Source organism: Myxocyprinus asiaticus, chromosome 13, assembly GCF_019703515.2.
Source record: "Myxocyprinus asiaticus isolate MX2 ecotype Aquarium Trade chromosome 13, UBuf_Myxa_2, whole genome shotgun sequence".
NCBI lineage: Eukaryota > Metazoa > Chordata > Actinopteri > Cypriniformes > Catostomidae > Myxocyprinus > Myxocyprinus asiaticus.
The window spans coordinates 43,137,899-43,160,005 of NC_059356.1; the positions used below are offsets into that span (position 1 = coordinate 43,137,899).

Consider the following 22,107-nt stretch of genomic DNA (forward strand, 5'->3'; position numbering starts at 1 on the left):
TTATGACATAATATCTCATAACTGACTTTTTATCTCATAATTTGTACTTATCTCATAATTTTGATGTTTTATCTTAGAATTATGACATAATATCTCATAATTGACTTTTTGTCTCATAATTTGTACTTTTTTTCTTATAATTTTGACATTTTATCTTAGAATTATGACATAATATCCCATAATTGACTTTTTATCTCATAATTTTGACTTTTTATCTTAGAATTATGACTTAGTTTCCCATAACTGACTTTTTATCTCATGGTTTTGACTTTTTATCTCATAATTTTGACTTTTTATCTTAGAATTATGACTTAGTTTCCCATAACTGACTTTTTATCTCATAATTTGTACTTTTTATCTCATAATTTTGACTTTTTATCTTAGAATTATGACTTAGTATCCCATAATTGACTTTTTATCACATAATTTTGACTTTTTATCTTAGAATTATGACAGTATCTCATAACTGACTTTTTATCACAGAACTGATTTTTTTATCTCATAATTTTGCCTTGTTACTTCATAATTATGACTTAGTATCCCATAATTGACTTTTTATCTCATAATTTTGACTTTTAATCTTAGAATTATGACATAGTATCCCATAACGGACTTTTTATCACATAATTTTGACTTTTTATCTTAGAATTATGACAGTATCTCATAACTGACTTTTTATCACATAACTGATTTTTTTATCTTATAATTTTGCCTTGTTACTTCATAATTATGACTTAGAATCCCATAATTGACTTTTTATCTCATAACTCTGACTTTTAATCTTAGAATTATGACACAGTATCTCATAACTGACTTTTTATCACATAACTGATTTTTTATATCATAATTTTGCTCTGTTATTTCATAATTATGACTTAGAATCTCATAATTTTGACTTTTATCTCATAATTTTGATGTTTTATCTTAGAATTATGACATAATATCTCATAACTGACTTTTTATCTCATAATTTTGACTTTTTTCTCATAATTTTGACTTTTTATCTTAGAATTATGACATAATATCTCATAACTGACTTTTTATCTCATAATGTTTACTTTTTATTTAATAATTTGGACTTTTTATCTTAGAATTATGACAATATCCCATAACTGACTTTTTATCACATAATATTGACTTTTTATCTTAGAATTATGACAATATCCCATAATTGACTTTTTATCTCATAATTTTGACTTTTAATCTTAGAATTATGACACAGTATCTCATAACTGACTTTTTATCACATAACTGATTTTTTATATCATAATTTGTACTTTTTATCTCATAATTTTGACTTTTTATATTAGAATTATGATTTAGAATCCCATAATTGACTTTTTATCTCATAATTCTGACTTTTAATCTTAGAATTATGATATAGTGTCCCATAACTGACTTTTTATCTCATAATGTTTACTTTTTATCTCATAATTTGTACTTTTTATCTCATACTTTTGACATTTTATCTTAGAATTATGATATAGTGTCCCATAACTGACTTTTTATCTCATAATGTTTACTTTTTATCTCATAATTTGTAGTTTTTATCTCATAATTTTGACTTTTTATATTAGAATTATGACTTAGAATCCCATAATTGACTTTTTATCTCATAATTCTGACTTTTAATCTTAGAATTATGATATAGTGTCCCATAACTGACTTTTTTATCTCATAATTTTGACTTTTTATCTTAGAATTATTACATAGTATCCCATAACTGACTTTTTATCTCATAATTTTGACTTTTTATCTTAGAATTATTACATAGTATCCCATAACTGACTTTTTATCTCATAATTTTGACTTTTTTATCTCAGAATTATGAAAGTATCTCATAACTGACTTTTTATCTCATAATGTTTACTTTATATTTAATATTTTGGACTTTTTATCTTATAATTATGACATAGTATCCCAAAACTGACTTTTTAATCTCATCATTTTTCATATTTACCTCGTATTTGTGACCTTTTAATCTCAGATTTTTTTACTTAGTATCCCATAACTGATTTTTTATCTCATGATCTTGACTTTTTAATCTTAGAATTATGATGTAGTATCTCATAACTGATTTTTTATCTCATAATTTGCCTTGTTATTTGATAATTATGACTTAGTATCCCATAACTTACTATTTATGTCATAATTTTGACTTTTTATTTTAGAATTATGATATAGTATCCCATAACTGACTTTTTATCTCATAATTTGGACTTTTTATCTCATAATTTGGACTTTTTATTTCATAATTATAACTTTTTTCTCATAATTTTTCATTTTTACCTCATAATTGTGACCTTTTAATCTCAGATTTTTTTTACTTAGTATCCAATATCTGACTTTTTATCTCATGATCTTGACTTTTTATCTCATAATTATAACTTAGTATCTCATAATCTTTACTTTTTTATCTCATAATTATGCATTTTTGTCTAAAAATTATGAATTTGTATCTCATTACTATGACTGACCAAAGCATAAATGGGCCTCCATGACATTTTTACTTAATATAACAGTTTAAAATATTTATTATATACATTACCTATTATCAGGGAGACGATTTATTAGATCAAGCGTGTTAACAGCTCTTAAACAACTTAGATTCAGATCAGCTTTCTATCCTTGAAGAAACCATCACCACTGATTTCTGATCAGTGTAAAGCACCACATTGCACGTCTGTGATCGACACGAATGTACGACGAATGAGGTGTCATATCTCGCATTCGCTCCCCGGCTGCACCAATAGCAAAAAGCGGCGTTCTAGTTATTGTATATGGACCAATCAGAGAGAACGAAAGGGGCGGGAATAAAGCGAGTGGGTAGCAACAGTTGCCCGGGTGAGGACGAAGCGCCATAGCCACGGTAGTCGTGGTGACAAGAACCCAGCAACGAGAATCAACAACAACAACAACCCGATTCATTGAAAAAAGCGTATTAAATCAAAAGTACCGCTGGAAAAGTCACTCGGAATAAGAGGTGATTTCGTTTTTTACATTTCATACCAAGTCACAGTATATTGAAAACAGAAACAGGTGCGAGCACTGCTGGTATTTTTTTTTTAGCGGATATCGATGTCCGATAACCATCAATAGTGACCGGGATTGCTTAGCAATCGAGACGCGCGCTAACCGGAGGGATCTCGCGTACGTTTATCCGTTACCACCGGGCTCACCGAAAGCTGCTCGTTGTTATGACGATATACTAGATAGGTTGTACAAAATGGCGGGTGTTGTTTGCAATAATACGTGAGTGTTCATAGACATCGCTGGATTGTCGCCCTGCATAGCTTTCGGCTAGCGTTGCTATGGAGCCAGGTGTTATAAACGTGGTTGGCATAGTTACACCGACGACCACATTGACAAACCTGGACAAACCAGGATATGAACAATTTACTCTCACGATCTTATCATCGTGACATAGCTCTTGGCATCACTGATGATCATTGGACACGAAACACGTGTAATAACGGAACGAAATGCCTCCTGCATGATGCAGAATAGAATATGGCACAATGCAAATAGTTGCATCAACCAGGAAATTTGATTGCGTGTCTAAACACATGAAGGGCTTTTGTGCATGCTTTACCAGCATTCATTGTTTCTTTGTGAGTTTGTATAGCAGTGAGGTTAAAATATTATATTTACTGACACGTATATTGATGTAAATGTTCAATGGGTGCATATACTGTACATTTGGCAGGATAAGAATAGTGTTTCAACCTGACTGGTACCTCACCTGTGATAAATCAGTACTTCCTCTTCTATGTATAGCTGCTAACAATGAGACTGAGCCTTATTGCATGGAAGGCATATACATTTCATTTTAACTCAGACCTTTTTTTGTTTCAAAGTCTCACTTTTTGTTCCTAACAATGGTGTGTGCCCTCATTCATTTGCAAGCAGTGATCAGGTTTCCGGTAATCGGACACCAAGCACTCTGCCCTATCCTTCCCTTCTGGACCTGCTGGCCAATGATGGTTGTAGTCTTTAGGGCTTTGCAGTAACGGTGTGGTTGTGCCAAGGCGGTACTTAGTAAAAAGTAATTAGTGATGTAATTAAAACCCAACTAATAATGTCAAACCTCCAACCCTAAGTATTAAACTTAGATGCGCATGATACATCAAACTGTGTGTCTTGTTGAGAAGAGATGTGCTATTACTTGTCTAAGCGATCAGATTTAAGATTTTAATTTAGTGGAAGACAAAACAGCAACAAAATCCCATAGATTTTGATTAAAGGAGGGACCCAAGCCATATCTAGGGACCAGAATATCATAGAGATGTGGGGGCGGGCTCTTTTGACTTGGGCCAGTAAGCCATCACCAAAGTCAGTCCAACTGGCGGCCATCTTTAAAACACTTTCGAGCAGCTATTTTCTATGCATACAAGTGGCATAAAAGTACAGCTCTTATCTGCTTGAATGGGGAGAGGAGAGGCTGAAATCTCCAAAATGGTTGGTCACGATTATGTTCAAAGAACATATTTCAAATCAGCAGGTAAATATGTTAACAATGGTATATAAAATGTGCTTCTTTAGCTCAGATCACGCTAAAAAACTCAATTGTTTTATGCTGCTCAAGCTACTGTGCATGCACATTCGCGAGTTGACCGACAGGCAATGACTGTATCTAAAATACGATTGGCTCTTTTACCTGTACATCTGCCATATTGGACGTTCCAATTACTCTCATTAATTTAAAACAAGCGGTCCATCTTGTGCTATACAGTCTATGGCCGGCACATAGCAACACCCTAGCAACTACCTAAAACATAAAATAAGTTTTGCATGGGGAAGCACACTCTCACTTTCTTTTTTTTTTTTTTTTTACAAATCTTATTTGTCTTTCTGTTTTGTCGTTGTTTTGATTATAATGTGAGCCTGTGATTCTATTCTCATTGCACTCAGTCCAATGGCAACTCCAGCTTATGTGAGGGAGCTGCAGCAGCCCTCCCAGCCTCAGAGGGGCGTTGTGACTTCAACAACAGTGCAGACTGCCACCGTGACGGCAGCTCCCCAACAGTTCCTGGCTGAACTTCAGACTACCGGGGCTTCCGCTGCAGCAGCCCCGCCTGCCGGCCAGACCACGCCCCCTCCAGCACAAGCACAAAAGACCCAGGCAATTGTTCAGGCCCCGCCTGCTCCGGCCCCACCCACTCAGACCCAATATGTTACAGCTGAGATTCAGAGCTCACCTACGCAGTCCAGTAACGTCCAGAACACACCACAGTACATAGTTGTCACAGTTACAGGTGCGAATAAACACTTTGTACATCCACAGTGTACCCTTATACTATTTATGCACTACCTGGTATTAGGGTGGCAAGTTTTGCACAGGCAAGCGGCACTCGCATTTTCTTAAAAGTAATGTAAATCTATTTCATTCTACTTTTTACATTTTTATTAATGTATATTGGGCAAGATTTGCATTTGTTAATCTAACTTTCAATTAAACCTCTTTTTGCATGTTATGACTTCTCTATTCTCAACTATTTTCTCTCTTCTTCTCTTTTCCTGTAGAGGGTTCTCTTCATTCAAATGACTCTGTGTCTGACTCCAGTCCTCCTGCAGCTGTAGTCCAGACTGGAGTTCCCACACAGGTGGTGCAGCAGGTGCAGACTGCCCAACAGGTAACCCTAACCGTACACACACAGACACCCAGTTAATATATTGCTCAATACAGCTGCAATATCACTCACCTGAACAAACATAACCTTGCATAATGCTGTAGTGGCCTCAAGCCTCAAACAAGAAAATTAATAGAACAATTTGAATATAAAGGCATATTTACTGATTAAGAGAAAAATATAGAAACCTTTGGAATGATTTGGCTCCTAAAATGTGATCTTCTCACATTCTAAGTCATGATTATTCATGAAAGTCTTCAAATAAGACACATTTTTCCATATCTTTACACAAAAAGTTAGGTTTTTGGGTTTGAATTAATCAAGGTCATAGATTAAAAAAAGTATGTGAATGTCTAGATTCTAGAAGGATTAAAAGGAGTTGAAAAATTTGAGGTTGACTGATATATCGGTTTTACCGATTAATCAGTGCCGATAGTTGCTTTTTGAAACCATTAGTTATCGGTAAATATCAACGCCGATAGTTTCTGATATATATATATATATATATATATATATATATATATATATATATATGTATATATATATATTTTGATATATATACCATGGGGGGCCAAACAGGTAATAATTATATAAACTCTGAATATATAAATGTAAATAATGAATATATATTTGTAATTCAGAATATATAAATATAAATCCGAATATACAGTATAGTTATAACTTTATGATCAGACATGATCATAGACAGATGTTCTTGAATAAAATGTGTAATTAAAAGCAGATCCTATGTCTAAAAAATTTCAGTTTTGTACAATGATGACACAAATCAATTATCCAGACCAACTGGAGTCTTTTTCTGCTTCACAAAATTGAAGGCTGGCCGAAACATGGATGGCAAAGGGTCCTTAGACTCTGGGGTCCTTAGAAATCTGAGGTTATAGTGTACAGAAATTGCAAAACACACCATGGTTGTGAGAGCCAGGGAGATTGTAAACAATCTTTTGACCACCTTCCCCTGGCACTTTTTTATTTTATTGTATTATTGTGTTTTGTTAGTAATGTTATACATGTAGAATGTGTAAAAAAAAAAAAAAAAAAAAATAAATATATATATATATATATATATATATATATATATATATATATATATATATATATATATATATATATATGATCACACATTAGCAGCGGCATGTGATACATAGGAGAGACATGACCTATCACAGGGCACGTCCATTTCTACAAGCTCGACTGTCCACCAACCTACTGTGCCATTGGGGCGTCCCAAAACTTCCTCTGGCACCTGTGTACAATCTCTGTCACTTTTATCACTGAAAAGCGATAAAGGGAATTGTGTAATTCTACAAAATATTTAGAGAAGTCTGCCATTTTGAACTGCCTGTGACGAAGGACCCCTTGGGCTTTCAAACCCTGGCCAGCAAGAAATTTATGAAACAGAATAAATAACAAAATAACAATAATAATAATAATAATTTAAAAACAAAAACAAAAAACACTTGTTATATGTGGAAAGCTGACTGATTATGACAATCATAGTGTAAAACAAATATTTATATTAAGCATGTTAGCTGTTTTATTCAGATATGAAAAACTGAATAGGAGGTTACCACAGAGGAAACCACTGCCAATTTTTAAGTGTGCTAAAGACCACTTTATAGTTTCACAATACAATTGGAATGTCCCAATGATAGATGAGACACATTTATGTAAATATACTCAAAACCTTTTCTGCAGATCACCAACTGTCCATTGATACAGGATGAACTGCACATACAAGTGGACTGGACCTCCTCATAATGATGAACATTGTTTACAGACATTTAACAGACTTTTATTGAGTAAATAGTCGAAAAGTAACAGACAATGCAAGTTATGATGATCTTAAAGGAATAGTGTACCCAAAGATGGACTTTTTTTTTTTTTATCATTTACTCACCTTCATCATGTCCTTCCAAACCAATTTGACCTTCTTGTCTGGCGTGTCACATCTCGATACGGCAGGTTTGAATATTTCCCTGGTCAATATACGCATTCATTTTATGGAAAAGAGCAGCATGAACATTCTTCGAAATATCTTATTTTGTTTTCCATAAAATAAAGTCTTTGAGTTTGCAACGTCATGAGGGTGAGTAAATTAAATAATTTGTATATTTGGGTGAACTATCCCCTTTAAGATTAGGATTTGCTATGTGTTTGATAACCAGGTCAATAACACAGAGTTTTCAATTCAATCTGTAATGTCCTTTATTCTGTGGAGTTATTTCCACAAGTAAAGGCATTATAGATGTTCCCAGATGTGGGAAGAGTAAATAGATGATGGTTTGCCTTTGTAGCAGTACCTAATATTTTTCATTTTCCCTGTAATCTATTAACAGAGGTCAGTGGTTCAGGCAACATCTCAGGCAACAAAAACAGAGCCGAGCACCCAGCTGAATGTCACCAGCCTACAATCTGTGCACCTGACACAGGAGGTGAGCTTTCTCAAACATACAAATTTATGTAATTATGTGAGTAAAGACTACTGTTTACACCCGCACGCACACAAATTGATGTCTGTGATATCCAAGTTCACACAGTCCCATCCGTGATCAGAATGCTCTTTCTGTAAAATGTATTTTATTGACTCAAGTTTCATATTGAAATGGTAATAATCATGTCTTGGGTCATCCCTGTTATGCAGTACCTTTTCAACTAAGTAGTACTTTTTTATAATGTTTTAAAAAGTGAAATTGCATAAGTTTATAATAGGTTCAACTCAATTTTCAGAAATATGCTCTGGTGAAGCTCAGGCACTTAAAGTTTATTAATTATAACAATGGTTGTCAATCGATTCAATTTCTTCATCGAATTAATTACATGATGTACTGATTAATTAAACGCTGTTAATCACATATATCAACATTTTCAGAGAAAGGCTACCAAAATAAATAAATAAATGAATAATGATAAATTTATGATAAATAATTATATCTAAATGATTTTAAATATAATATATAATAAATGTAATAATTTAGGTAATTAAAATACATTACTGTGGCAATTGAGTAAAGCATTTATTACACCATACAAAAAGTGGCTTTAGAAGGCAGTATATTGTTTATTTCCATATAATTGAACATAAGCCTATCATTGTCCTTCAGTCCACAGCAATCCATTTTGCAATTGCACTCGTCCACCTGTCCGAGGTAGATTTATTATAAGGGCTTTTCTAAGGATGCATCTATGTACACATTTTGGAATGCCTCACTTTGATTGCATCACATCATAAACAGAGTTTTTAGGACGCCGTGTTAAGTTAAATGTAGTTTTAAACGCATCTCAAGAACCCTGCATTCAGAGCTGTGATCCGTCCAGCTGTGTTTGAACACAAGAACACATCCTCATCTTGTGCTGTCTGCTGCCAGTAAGTGTGGTTTGTTGTCTGTACGTCTTTGTGTTGCCTGTTCAGCTGGAGTTGCGCTTACCGCCCTCTGCTGACCCGAGACTCATAAAAACATGAAGGTAAACATTCCTTATTATGATCCGGGTGTAACGTGTAGGTGTTGGACAGAATAACCCAGGAGCAGAGGTATCAGTTCCAAAAATATTTATTAATAAAGTCAGTAATGCGCCACCACGCAGAGTAGAGAGTAGTGTGTTTGTCAGTGGAGTGTGTGCGTCGTGGAAGTCAGGAGGAGCTTGGCAGAATCCTCTGAAGAGGCTTGGCGATGAGAGAGATGTCCAGCGGACAATGCGAGCAACAGCAGAAGTATAGATCCCTGGCACACGGGCATAGAGTGGAATTCCTTTGTGGTTTGCCAGGCTGAACTCAGTGAAGACTGGAAGGCACACCACAACCCGAACAACGCGGGCAAACCTACAGAGTGACAAATACAGGACCAGCAAGACAAGGAGAGCGAGGTTAGTACTCAATTGAGCATAATAATCTGGCAAAGAAACAGAGAAACATGAGGGCATATGTAGGGAGTGCAATCAGGCTGGAACAGGTGTTGCTCGACAAGCAATCAGTGGCATGATCGGCGCAGCCCTGAGAACAATGAAAGTTCCCTTGGAAACGGCGATCATGCCAGTCGAGCATGCCTGCGAAACACGAGGGAGAGAATATGACAAAACAAACCTGCGGGCTTAACAGAACCGTGACACTGGGGGCATGAGTAATTGCATACATTTTTTATACTTTTCGTTAAATTGACAGCCCCTATTTAACTCATTTATTTATACATTGGCAAGAAAAATTAACAATGGCTAACTAGATGGAGACTAATAGAATGAAATAAAGAACTAAAATTAGCCATTGAAAGTAAATTTACATGAGGGTGTCAACTTGAAGTTATATTTGATGCTTTTTGAAACATCTTTCTAGTTGTGAAATATTTATACCGCTTTTTTTTTTTTTTTTTCACTGTTAATACTTTGCATTGTGATGTTTCCCAGCAAAATGATTTAACTTCCTGGAGCATGATTTAAGACTATTTAAGGAACTGGCTTTTGTTAGTAAAGGGGATGTTAACAAAAAACCAACAGTTATCATTTAAAACAATATTCACTCAAATACATGTACTGTTTGATACATTTCTGCTAGAGAAAGGAAAAAACTAAGAAAAACCTGGAATATTTCTTAATAAATTGGCAGTTTTTCAAGTTAGTGCATAGTACCTGGGGACATGGTCAAAATGGAAACATCTGCTCAAACCAAAGTATTGAAATTATGAAACATTCACCCATATGTTCACTTAATTAGAAAACTAATAGGATTTCCATCCTTGAAAATTGTAAGTGTAATATTTATCCAATATATTTAGACATTTGATGGAGACATGAACATGTACTGCATAGTAGGAATGACCCTCACCTTGAATTCTAATCAGACAGACATCTAACCTTCTGATGGTTGCTTTCAGAGCCCTTTTTGCAGACAGACAGGAAGTGATGCAGAGAGAGAGAGAGAACTGAAGCGACAGAGACAGATAGAAGAGTGGTTGGAGCATAGGGCAGCATTAGCAGCTCTTCTAGAGAAACAGAATAACCATTTCGGAGACAGTTTAGCGTATGCCTCGGTAAACAGAGGTTTGCTGGGCTATTCAGCCTCACCATCCTGTTTTTCCTCGTCCCTGCCTCTCGCCTACTCACCTGCCACCTTCCCCCTACCAGTCATGTCAGTGGGTTGGGAGACAGATGGAGTCTCCTACAGCACTGTTCCTGTTACAGATATGCAGTCTTACCTCTTTGAGATGCCCTCTGTCCATAGCGTAGGTGACTTTAGTTAAAAGTGGGGGGAGTTCACTAAGAATGACTTGTACCTGGTGATAGTGTTATTTATTTGCATACTTTACAGGGACTGTACAGCATCATTCCGCTAATGTAACCTAGGCACCTGAATCGGCTCTTTAAAATGCAGATGCGATGTGAACTTCTAGAAAGTAAAGTCTCGATAAAAGATTTTTTACACTCACAAGTTTTTTTTTTTTTTTTTTATCAGCTAACAAAGTCCAACAGTGTATGTACGTCCATCACAAGTCATGGAAATTCCTATCACAGTGTCATTTCCACCACATCTCAAATTGTGTATTGTGTTTAATAGAATTTTGTGGTGGAAATGATGCTGATGGAAATTAAATTTTTATTGTTTTAAAAAAAATAAAATGTCAGACTCCTTTGACTAGCTGAGGTTATTTTTAGTTAACCTAAATACACACAAATGTAATTAAAACATTTTTTTTCTTCATTTTTTGCATAATTTGGTAAAATTAAAGCTTAATTGGATATGACGGCTCTAGTCACAAGTGATATCTACCTTGATTTTTCTTTGTTTTCTTCAAACATCACTTGTGTCATATTTCATTTCAAGCATGGTCTTTACTGACACTTTTGCTGACTTGGTTAACAAGTTCTCTAACTTTAGAAAAACCTTTTTAGGGCAAAATTGTTGATGGAAATGACAGCACAACTGTGGGACAGTCGTAATGTTTGAAAAATGAATGGAAATAATTTGTACACAATACATTATGAAATGGTTTATGTTTATTTTACTCTTTGTTTAGATTAACATGTTTTTAAAAATGTAATAATTTGTATTTTTATAATGGATTTTCATAGTTGAATATTGGAAGTCTGAGTCTGGGACAAGGCTAAAACTGTCAAATCTATACATAAAAGGCATTTGAAAAGTAGCAAAAATAAATGGAAGCCTGGTAAAAAGTTTCTTATTCAGTTTTACTGTGACCTTCATATGACAAAAAGCAAAGTTGAAATCTGTTTGTTTGAATAAAAATCAACCAAGATTACAAGATGTTCACATGCTTGCACTCCAGTGGCATTGCCAAGGGCACTCCAATGGCGTTGCCACCCAGAATATTAGAGATTATTCTTTGACTTCAAAATATATTTATAAAATAGTTAAAGAAAAAAATGCACAAATTCTGATTTCTGAAAGAGTGAAAGAGCTGTCTGAATGTGCCGCTTTTCTTTTTATTCTTTTTTTTTTTGAATATTTTTTTTATTGATTCCTATATTAACACATAAAAACAAGAACAAATACAAACAGAATCAACACTTAACCCCCTCTATTACTACCCCCCCCCTCCCAATCCCCAACCCCACCCATAAGAACATCCCAGTGATCCCACATAATTATAGACACACAAAAACAAATATTAAAAAAATTAAGTGAATAAAATATAATAATGACGCACATAACCTCTACATCTCTCTCTCCACTGTCCCTCCCCGAGAGCCCTCCAAAAATGCCAAATATTTACCCCACTTTCCCATAAACAAGTCCAAATTACCCAATCCTCTAAGTACCCCTTCTTCAAACGCTGCCACCCTCCCCATTTCTGCACACCATTCCGGGAATGATGGCTCTCCGTTGGACTTCCAACCCCTTAAAATGACTTGTCTTCCGATCATAACACTTGTCAAAATAAAATTTTTTATAAATTTGTCACCCAAAATACAAAGTCTGGGGCAAAGCAAAACTTGAGTACCCAAAATGTCAAACAAATAGCTCTGTACCTTCATCCAAAAATCTTGAATCTTAACACACCCCCAAAAGGCATGAGTTGTGTCTCCAACTTCTGATTGACAACGCCAGCAGTTGGGTCTGTCTTTAAGACCAAGCCTATATAATCTAGAGGGGGGTCCAATAAAATCTATGTAAAATCTTAAATTGCATAAGGCAAACCCTTGCATCTCTAGATGCAGACTTTTAGAATCCTAGTCCACACTTCTTCCTCCAATACCAAATTCAAATTTTTCCCCCATAATCTCTTGATAGAAGCTAAAGCTCCATCCCCCAAACTCTGAATTAGCAGGGAGTAATACACTGATGCCTCATGACCTTTCCAAAAGCAGTAATCACCTCTCCCCAAGCATCTGTCGTTTTAGGGGGGTGTGTGCTACACCCAAAAACAGTACAGAGCATGTGGCGCAGCTGTAAATACTTATAAAACTGAGATCTGGGAATCCCAAAATGATGACCCAAATTCTCAAAAGATCTCAACACTCCACTCTCATACAGGTCGCCGAGTGTAACAATCCCCCTCACAATCCACTCTGACCAACAGAAAGGGGACTTATTGATACATAATTTTGGGTTCAGCCATATGCTTGAGGCAACATTTAAATAAATGTCTGAATTAAATACTCTGGTCACTCTTGTCCAAATCATGTGCAAATGTGAAATAACGGTGTGTGACTTAACATCTCTGGTTAGTTTGATAGAAAGGCGAATGGTGAAATAGGGGCAAGGACTTTCTGTTCAATAAAACAGGGAGGGGCTCTTTCAGGTGGAAGCGACCAATGAGCCAAATGCCTGAGACCGAACGCATAATAATAAAACAAATTTATGGGTAAGCCTAGCCCACCTTTGTCAATTGGCCTGTGTAATTTGTTGAAATGTAGTCTGGGACGTTTACCATTCCAAATGAAGGACTTCGCAATTCTATCAAATTGTTTGAAATAAGAGAGGGGGACATCTATAGGGAGTAACTGTAGCAGGTAGTTGAATTTTGGAATACAGTTCATTTTAATAACATTTACCTTTCCAATCATAGATAAATATAATGAAGCCCACCTGTCCACATCGCTCGAAAACTTTTTAATTAAAGGGTCAAAATTAACTCTAACTAAATCAGACAAATTTGCTGGGAATAAAATACCCAAATACTTAATGCCCTGTTTGGGCCACTGAAAGGCGCCCGGCTGAAAGGCCCTTACAGGGCAGTGTACAGTCAGAGCTAAAGCTTCGGATTTAGACCAACTGACTTTGTATCCAGAGAACTTGGAAAAGGAATTAATAATTCTGTGGAGGCAAGGCATAGATCTAGTGGGGTCAGAGACAAATAATAAAATATCATCTGCGTAAAGCAAAAGCTTATGCGCCACACCTCCCGTCAGCACCCCTGGAAAATCATCCTCCTTTCTTATTGCGGCTGCTAATGGTTCCAGGGCAAGACAGAACAATAATGGGGAAAGAAGGCAACCCTGCCGGGTGCCCCTATCCAGAGCAAAAAAATCTGAAATTAATCCATTTGTTTGTACTGCCGCTACCGGGTGTCTATAAAGTAACTTAATCCAACCAACGAATGTACTCCCGAACCCATACATTTCCAAAATCTTAAAATGATAGTCCCATTCTACCATATCAAATGCTTTTTCGGCGTCAAGTGAGATGGCAGCGACCGGAGACTGATCATTCGCTACTGACCACATGATATTGATGAAATGCCTAATGTTATCAGAAGAGCTGCGGCCCCGAATAAACCCCACCTGATCTATATGTATAAGAGATGTCATAACTTTACTTAATTGGTTAGCCAAACCGATTAAAACATTTTTACATCTAGCTGGATCAGGGAAATTGGACGGTAACTCTTACACTCACCGCTTTTCTGTCGTTAATGAAAATTTGGTAAAAAAAATAAAATTGAACGAAAACTTGCCCCATCTATTTTTATTGAGGCCCACCCAAAAGTAATTTCCTGGCTATGCCCTTGCTGCACACAGAAATTATTTGCTTCTATGGCAATGCTCAGAATGCAAAATGGATACATATGCACCTTGTTGTAGATGACATCAAAATATTTAATCACTATATTAATTCATTAATTTGCCTTTTATATGTTCTCACGAAATGTTTAAGAAAAAAGAAAGCGGACCATGTAACACTGGTTGTATAAAATGGCATACCAAACAGAAATATGAGTAAGCTACCTTTAATGGTTGAGGCCACTGTCATTTTGGTCGTTTGTGTCATGGCAGTCAAGTTGGAGCTTTTGTAATTACAAGTTGCAGATGGAAACGTTTAATTTTAGTAATCTAGACATGACTTGCACTGAAAAAACAACAACTTAATTTAAGTAGGCCTAGCGCAGCCTTAAATCAGCACATATAGCGGCTGGTTAAGTTGGATTGTGGGTGGTTGGTGAATACGATGCAGGTTTATATCCTGAAATACCAGGTGCACAACTGTTTAGTGAATCCCCCCCGGTGTGTTGGTGAAGAAGTTTTCAGTTAGAAAAATTAGTTGATGATGTTAGATCATTTTAGTGTACTAAATGTAACTTCATTACAGAAATGTAGGCCGATATGTCAGAATGTGTCTCATTTTGCGTATTGGTGTGTGTGTGTGTGTGTGTGTGTGTGTGTGTGTGTGTGTGTGTGTGTGGCACAGGTACAGCAGCAGCTCCAACAGGTCCCAGTCCAGCATGTGTACTCTAACCAGGTGCAGTATGTGGAAGGAGGAGACACAAACTACACCACCAGCACCATGTGGGTATTCATGGAAACAACCACTCAGACCCAGCTAAAGTTGAGAACCGAAAAACGTGTTTTGGAAAATACCGGAACCAAACTGACTTTCGGTTCCAGTAACTGTTCTCGAACGTGCTTTCTTCCGCCAATAACAGGCTGCTGAGAGCAGTAAACCCAATAAAAATTGCATTTGTTATTTCCAGAGATTTCTTTCTCAAAAGTACTAAAAGAGTTGTTAACAGAATTGTAAAAGAGGAATATGAATCTGAACCGGAATCGTTTAATTCCTTATGATTCCCAACCCTGGCATATGTGCTGTTGTTCATATGTCCTAACAATATTCAGTGTCCTGACCCTTTTTATTTTCATACAGACGTTCCAGCAGTTTCTCCTACACAGACGCCCCTCTGTACACCCAGACCACTGCTGGACAGTACTACGAGACCACCCCTGCCTCTGGATCTGAGGCCACATCCCCCGGCACCCCCTTAACTGTCTCCGTGACCACTGGATCGCCCGGGGTGTCCATGTTTGTGGCGGGAACGGGGCAGATTGTGGCCAATCCCACTTCAGCTGCTGGGGGCGGAGTCACAGCTGTAGTGGCAACTGCGGGGGCGGCGGCTAACGGTTCTGATTCTGGAGGGGAGGCTAACGGTAGCAGCGGGAGTTACGTGATTCAGGGCGGCTACATGCTCGCCAGCAGCGGGAGCGGAAACGGACACGGTTATACGCACCCCACCCGCGCCTCTCCTTCCACCGTGAGTATAAACGAAGGCGAGGACAATAGCGTGCCGTCGGCAGACAAAAAGGTATGACGACAGCAGGGGCGGGGCTTAAAGAAGTAGGACGCCCAAAAATAAAAATTCTGCCATCATTTACCCACCCTTTTGTTCCAAACTCATATGAAAAAGAAATTCATATGGGTTTGGATCAAGAAAAGGGTGAGTAAATGACAGAATTTTCGGTTTTGGGGCGAACTATCGCTTTAATCGTCACTCATCGTCACTCACCAATCCCCACTTCCCGCCACGCAAACAAATTTGATGCATGGTTCATACGTCAGAGAGCACAGTTAAAGAGCAGGGTGACTCAGTTGTAGTCGTCGGTCACATTCAAATCTGATCTTCTTGGGGTTTATTCCATTAACTAAATGTTTCACACTTATCAGGTTGACTTTTGAATATTTATGACGGCAGTTGGCCAGCTGACGTGTAGTTTGTTGTCTTTCACTGTGCTGACGTGTTCATTGCAGAAAACATTGAATTTAGTCATAACCATATTTTATATCATAATATTCATGATACTTTAATGACCATTTTGTTAATATATAGAAATGCCCTTAAAATTTGGTGCATATTCCATTATATAATTCTTGTAGTCAAGGATTGAGGCATCCCATTTATTTAGCGCTTCATTGCATACTCGTATTGTATGCCACGGCACGCAGAAACATTTTTTGGGAGGCTTGTATATGTTTCCATGACATTCACAGTGTAACAAAATGTTGCCATTTGTTGCAAATTTGGGGACATTGTGTTTAAGAAAGTCAGCATGAAATCAGAATTGACCCTATTTAATTTCTTAAAGGAAAAGGAATGTTCCGGGTTCAAAAAAGAAAAAAATATATATATATTTTTAACCCATCCCTTGTTTTTTTTTTTGTTTTTTTTTAACAGTGAGGCACTCACAATGGAAGTGAATAGTGCCAGGCCATAAACATTAAAATACATTGTGATGAGGAGGAGGGCGGGGCCGTGCCGTGACTACGCATGCCCGGCCCCCAGTCGGGCTAATCAGCTGAGGAGAGCGATAAATGCAGCCGGATGCGGCAGTTCGGGAGAGAGAGAGCCACACGCAGCTGCCGTGTGTGTTTTTGTGTTTGTGTTTTCATTAAAATATTACTTTGATGCTTCGTCCGGTTCCCGCCTCATCCTTGCCCATCCTTTACCCTGTTGCATTGGTCCCGAAACCCGGGAGGGAGGAGGGATGCACTGTTGTGGAGTCCTTGCCACTGCCGTCCGCCGGGGGACGGAGGAGTCGCTGCCGGCCGCCTGGAAGCGGAGGAATGGGCGCCGTCCGCAAGGGGAGGAGGGGCTTGCTGTCAGCCACCTGGAGTGGTGGAGTCGCTGCCAGGGGCGGAGGGGCTCGCGGGAGGACTCGCTCCTGTCCGCCAGGGGAGGAGTGGCTGTCGTCCGCCAGAGGGTGGAGTGGTCGAGGACCAGGCGACGGCATGTCTGGGAACCGGCAAGCAATTTTTTTTTTATCTCTCTCCTCTCTCTCTCTCACTGTCGCTCCACCTTGCCCTTTCCTGCTCCTCTTTTTTTTTTTTTCATCCCCTTGTCCCCCTCCCCAGCTCTAGAGAGGTGGGGAAAAGCCTGCCGGCAGATGCAGCCATACTGTTTCAGAAGTACTGCAAGACATAAAGATAAAACATGTTAATTTCATGGTTCCCATGGTCATGGAAAACCTGGAAATATCAGGCAATTTTTAAATTGTGATTTAAAATTTTGTGAAAAGTCATGGAAATCTTTGTAACACTTTACAATAAGGTTCCATTCGTTAACATTATTTAATCCATAAAGTATCATGAATAAACAATTAACAATTTACAGCATTAATTAATCTTTGTTAATGTTAGTTAAATAAAAATACAATTGTTCATTAGTTAATGCACTATGAACTAACATGAATTAACAATGTTAACAAGCACAAATTTTGATTTAAAAAAAACGTATTAGTATATGTTGAAATTAACATTAAATGTGCACTCAGCAGATTTTTGTTTGTGTCATCTTGGACTTACAGTGACACCTAGTGGTGTGGATGCAGCATCATTCAAAATCAATAGTTTTCAGTTACCGATGCCATTGTAGAAATTCACTATTCACAATCAGCCATGATTAATTTAATCCAAGAGTGAGTGTCCAATAACAAGACGGTTACTGAGATTAAGTGAGTAGTATTCAGCTGGTCATGTGATTCTAAAATGGTAGCCTCCATGAGGGCGCCCCTGCCCCATGTAGAATAAAACAGCTTTTATAAGGATACTGATATGACTTATAAGTCATGATTTTACACATATTTTTCAAAATTACAATTCATTTCTTTAGCAGTAAAACTTTTTAATGGGGAAAAATTACTGAGTGCACCTTTAACTAAGATAAATAAATGTGGTAAAAGTATTCTTCATTGTTAGTTCATGTTAACTAAAATTGTTAACTAATGTTAACAAATGGAACCTTAATGCAAAGTGTTACCGAAATTTCCATAGTGAATGTACATATCTCATCAGCTATACAGCTCTTGTGTAGAATAAGGGGCTGTCCAGACATAATATTTTCTTCCGCTAAAAAAGCTAGACAACAAATAGAACAGGATGCATGTGTCTCAGGCATTTAAAAAGTTGTCTTTCTTTTTAACCTTACACTAAGTCTTAAAAAGCCATGTGGTGCTCCTGTGCAAGATGCTGAGAAAACAGTAAGATGTGGCTCTGAAAAACAGCGCAGACTGATTTAAAAAATATGTTTGGTGTGAATGGCCCCTAAAACCTGCTCGCAAACCATAGTGAGTCGAAGTAATTTTCTGTGGTTATCAACGTTATCCCACTAATGCGTTCTATTGAGCTTAACTTGTATTGAACCCGGAATATTCCTTTAACTTGTACAGAACCCGGAACATTCCTTTTAATGCATGTTACTGGTCGTATTGTGCATGATTCATCAGTCCACATTATTCCAAAGACATTCTGGTATCGAATGCCCACATTTCACAATCAAATCTATACTTTATAGACAAAATTAAGTTCCACCCTACATTGTTTTCTCGAATATTGTATTTAACTCTAAAATACTTAACATTACAGAAGTAAAACAGGTTGCAAATGTCATTTCATGATGACCTTAAATAATGTACACTTTTCATGACCGCATATTTAAAATAGATATGCATGCTAGTGGTCAACCGATAACTAAGGTGTTGGAAAAGGCAGATAACCAATTAATCTGCCAATAGTTTTGAAAATCAATTTATAGAATTATTCTTTTTTTTTTTAGTTTTCCTAACTATGAAGGGAACAGACATAGAGGCTACAAGAGTCCAAAATGAATAAAATCCCAGATGCAGTTTATTTTGCAACCAGAATCCCAATAATAACCAGAAAAAATGAAGATTTGGCGCGCAACGCGAGACTATTAACTATAAACAAGCCCGAAATACACGTACTTATTTAGGGACACTTATTGTGATATGAAGGAGACTTGGCTCTGTTACAATGATCTATATTTAAGTATTTACCAAATTAAGCTTATTACAGTCTATAAATTCACCAGATTAAGGATTTTGTATATACACATGAGGTTACCAGATGAGGGTTTTTTTTTATTCACAAGATATGAAGTTGGAGGCGTGATGTATTTAATGATAAGGCATGCATCCACTTTTTTTTGCGTAAATTTAGAACACTTGATTATTTAATCCAAATATCAAAATATGCATTGAAGTGAGGATAAAAATATAGATGAATACAATTGTCAATGATGAAAGATTTAGATAATTAGAATTCCCACAAGGTGTCAAGACATTGATTGTTTTTATTTCACCTCTAGAGGCCGCTGTTATACTGTAATACCAAGCTGTTCCTCCGGAGGGGGAACTTAGAGGAATAATAATTTTAAAAAATAGAAAACGCCAATAGATGCCAGATTTTTGCTGATAACTGATAGTTCCAAAAAGCAACTATCGGCACAGATTAATTGGTATAACCGATATATTGGTCTACCGCTAATACACGCAGAGTGTCTGCATGCGAACAGCTACACACATTTTTGCACCTAGGTGTTTGCGTGTTTCTTAGGATATCCCTTAGCCTGGGCTCTCTGTCTGAGTGTGTGTGTGGCTGTGTGTGTGTCTTATCCTTGCAGCTGTCCTCTGGCCCTCAGGTGCAGTGGTTATTGGATAATTATGAGACCGCAGAAGGGGTGAGTTTGCCCCGATCCACACTCTACTGCCACTACCTGCTGCACTGTCAGGAACAGAAACTGGAGCCCGTGAACGCAGCGTCCTTCGGGAAACTCATCCGCTCTGTGTTCATGGGGCTGAGGACCAGACGCCTGGGCACAAGGTGAGAGAAAGTACAAGGTTACATGAGAATATAATCTAAACAGTAGCATTCGATTAATCTTACTGAATCAATTGATTCAGTGAACTGGTTCTAAACAATGATTCAGCGCTCTGTTCATGGGGTTGGGGTCCACACAGCAGATGTTTCTGTAATATAGGATGGCAGGGGAAGAGTTAGATTAATTCATATTTATGAGTAAAGCGCTTCCTGATTTGTTAGGGTTAGGGTTGTGTTATAGTTTCTCCGACCAATCAGGAATCAGTTTCCTCATGAATATAGATTACTCTTCCCCTGCCATCCTATTTTTCGGCTTACTTATAGTTGTCTCTGCATATTAAACTTGGATAGGAGAAAGTTTTTTTTTTTTAACACACACAAAAAAAATTACACACTTCATTAAAGGTGCACTCAGTATTTTTTGAATATGTGATCTTGGACTTACACTGACACCTAAGGGCCTGGATGCAGCATCATTCAAACACAGTAGTTTTCAGTTAAAGATGTAATTGTAATAATTCACTATTTACAGTTAGCTATGATTAATTTAAAGGTGCTGTAATCAATTTCTTTCATGGAAAAGTATGCAAAAAATGCTCCTACTCCCTTAAAGATATTAATGAAATAAGTGTCCTGAGATATCTCACTGGTCTCTGTGACAGCTGTCGCCAGTCTCTGTGACTTTGTAAACAGCAAACAAAAATGTGTGGCTTTTCACCTGTCAAACATTTTGCACGTTCTCATAGTGTTGTATTTGAAGCGGATCATTCAGGCTATGATTCATGTTTGTCAGTTGAGGGCGCTATTGTGCCACTGTTGAATTTGACAGCCACAGGAACAAACAACGCTGCTCTTTTGCTCGGTTTTGGTCTCAAAATTATCTTTGAAGGGCGGGGTTTGGAATGAGGGGGCATGGCTAATTCAATGGCCCAGTCAGGTGAAAGCTTCAGAATGCTAATATCGCTTACATCACCTTTAACCCATGAGTTAATGTATCCAATAACAAGGTGATTAAGGAGATTAAGCAAGTAGTATTCAGCTGATCATGTGATCCTAACATAGCAGCCCCCATGAGGGGACCCTCTCCATGAACAATAAAACAGCTTTTATAAGGTTACTGATATGACTAGAGTCTCCATCTCATGTGAGTGGTCATGATTTTATATATACGTTTCACAATTACAGTTAATTTCTTTAGGTGTAAAACTTTTTTAATGAACAAAAAAATTACTGAGTGGACCTTTAAGTACTGTTTATCAATGTTGACTGTTGATGAGGTTACACAGATTGTGTAAAATGTTTCATTGTTAATAATCGCACTTCACTGTTTCACTCCCAAACAAAATACATACACACACAAATCATGGTTAGAAGCCTCCATGACCTTCTAGTCCAGGTCACCAGGTGCACTTAAGCTTTGGTGTGTTTGTTGCAGAGGGAATTCCAAATATCACTACTATGGACTGCGGATCAAAGCCAACTCGTCTCTACTCCGACTGATGGAGGACCAGCAACACCTGGCCATGAGACAGCAGCCCTTCTCCCAGAAACAGAGGTGGACACACCTGCTCTCTTCTTTAGCTCTCCATCACTCTGGTTCCTGCATGTCTCAGTCCGGCTGATTCT

The 22,107-nt window shown here is 37.3% G+C and overlaps 1 protein-coding gene across 3 annotated transcripts in view; it reads left to right on the forward strand.

Moving 5' to 3' along the window:
* The first annotated feature begins 2,837 nt into the window (after window positions 1–2,837).
* The window catches only part of LOC127450013 (MHC class II regulatory factor RFX1-like), a 29,033-nt gene continuing 9,763 nt past the window's right edge, over window positions 2,838–22,107 (forward strand). The window contains exons 1-8 of one of the 3 annotated variants that reach the window (XM_051713709.1): window positions 2,838–2,983; window positions 4,912–5,255; window positions 5,524–5,633; window positions 7,988–8,083; window positions 15,286–15,383; window positions 15,739–16,174; window positions 20,285–20,484; window positions 21,917–22,036. In XM_051713709.1, coding sequence (XP_051569669.1) covers window positions 4,916–5,255; window positions 5,524–5,633; window positions 7,988–8,083; window positions 15,286–15,383; window positions 15,739–16,174; window positions 20,285–20,484; window positions 21,917–22,036 — 1,400 coding nt within the window. In that variant the 5' untranslated portion in view covers window positions 2,838–2,983; window positions 4,912–4,915. The remainder of the gene's footprint in view (window positions 2,984–4,911; window positions 5,256–5,523; window positions 5,634–7,987; window positions 8,084–15,285; window positions 15,384–15,738; window positions 16,175–20,284; window positions 20,485–21,916; window positions 22,037–22,107) is intronic. The other 2 variants (XM_051713710.1, XM_051713711.1) reach the window with 2 other exon arrangements.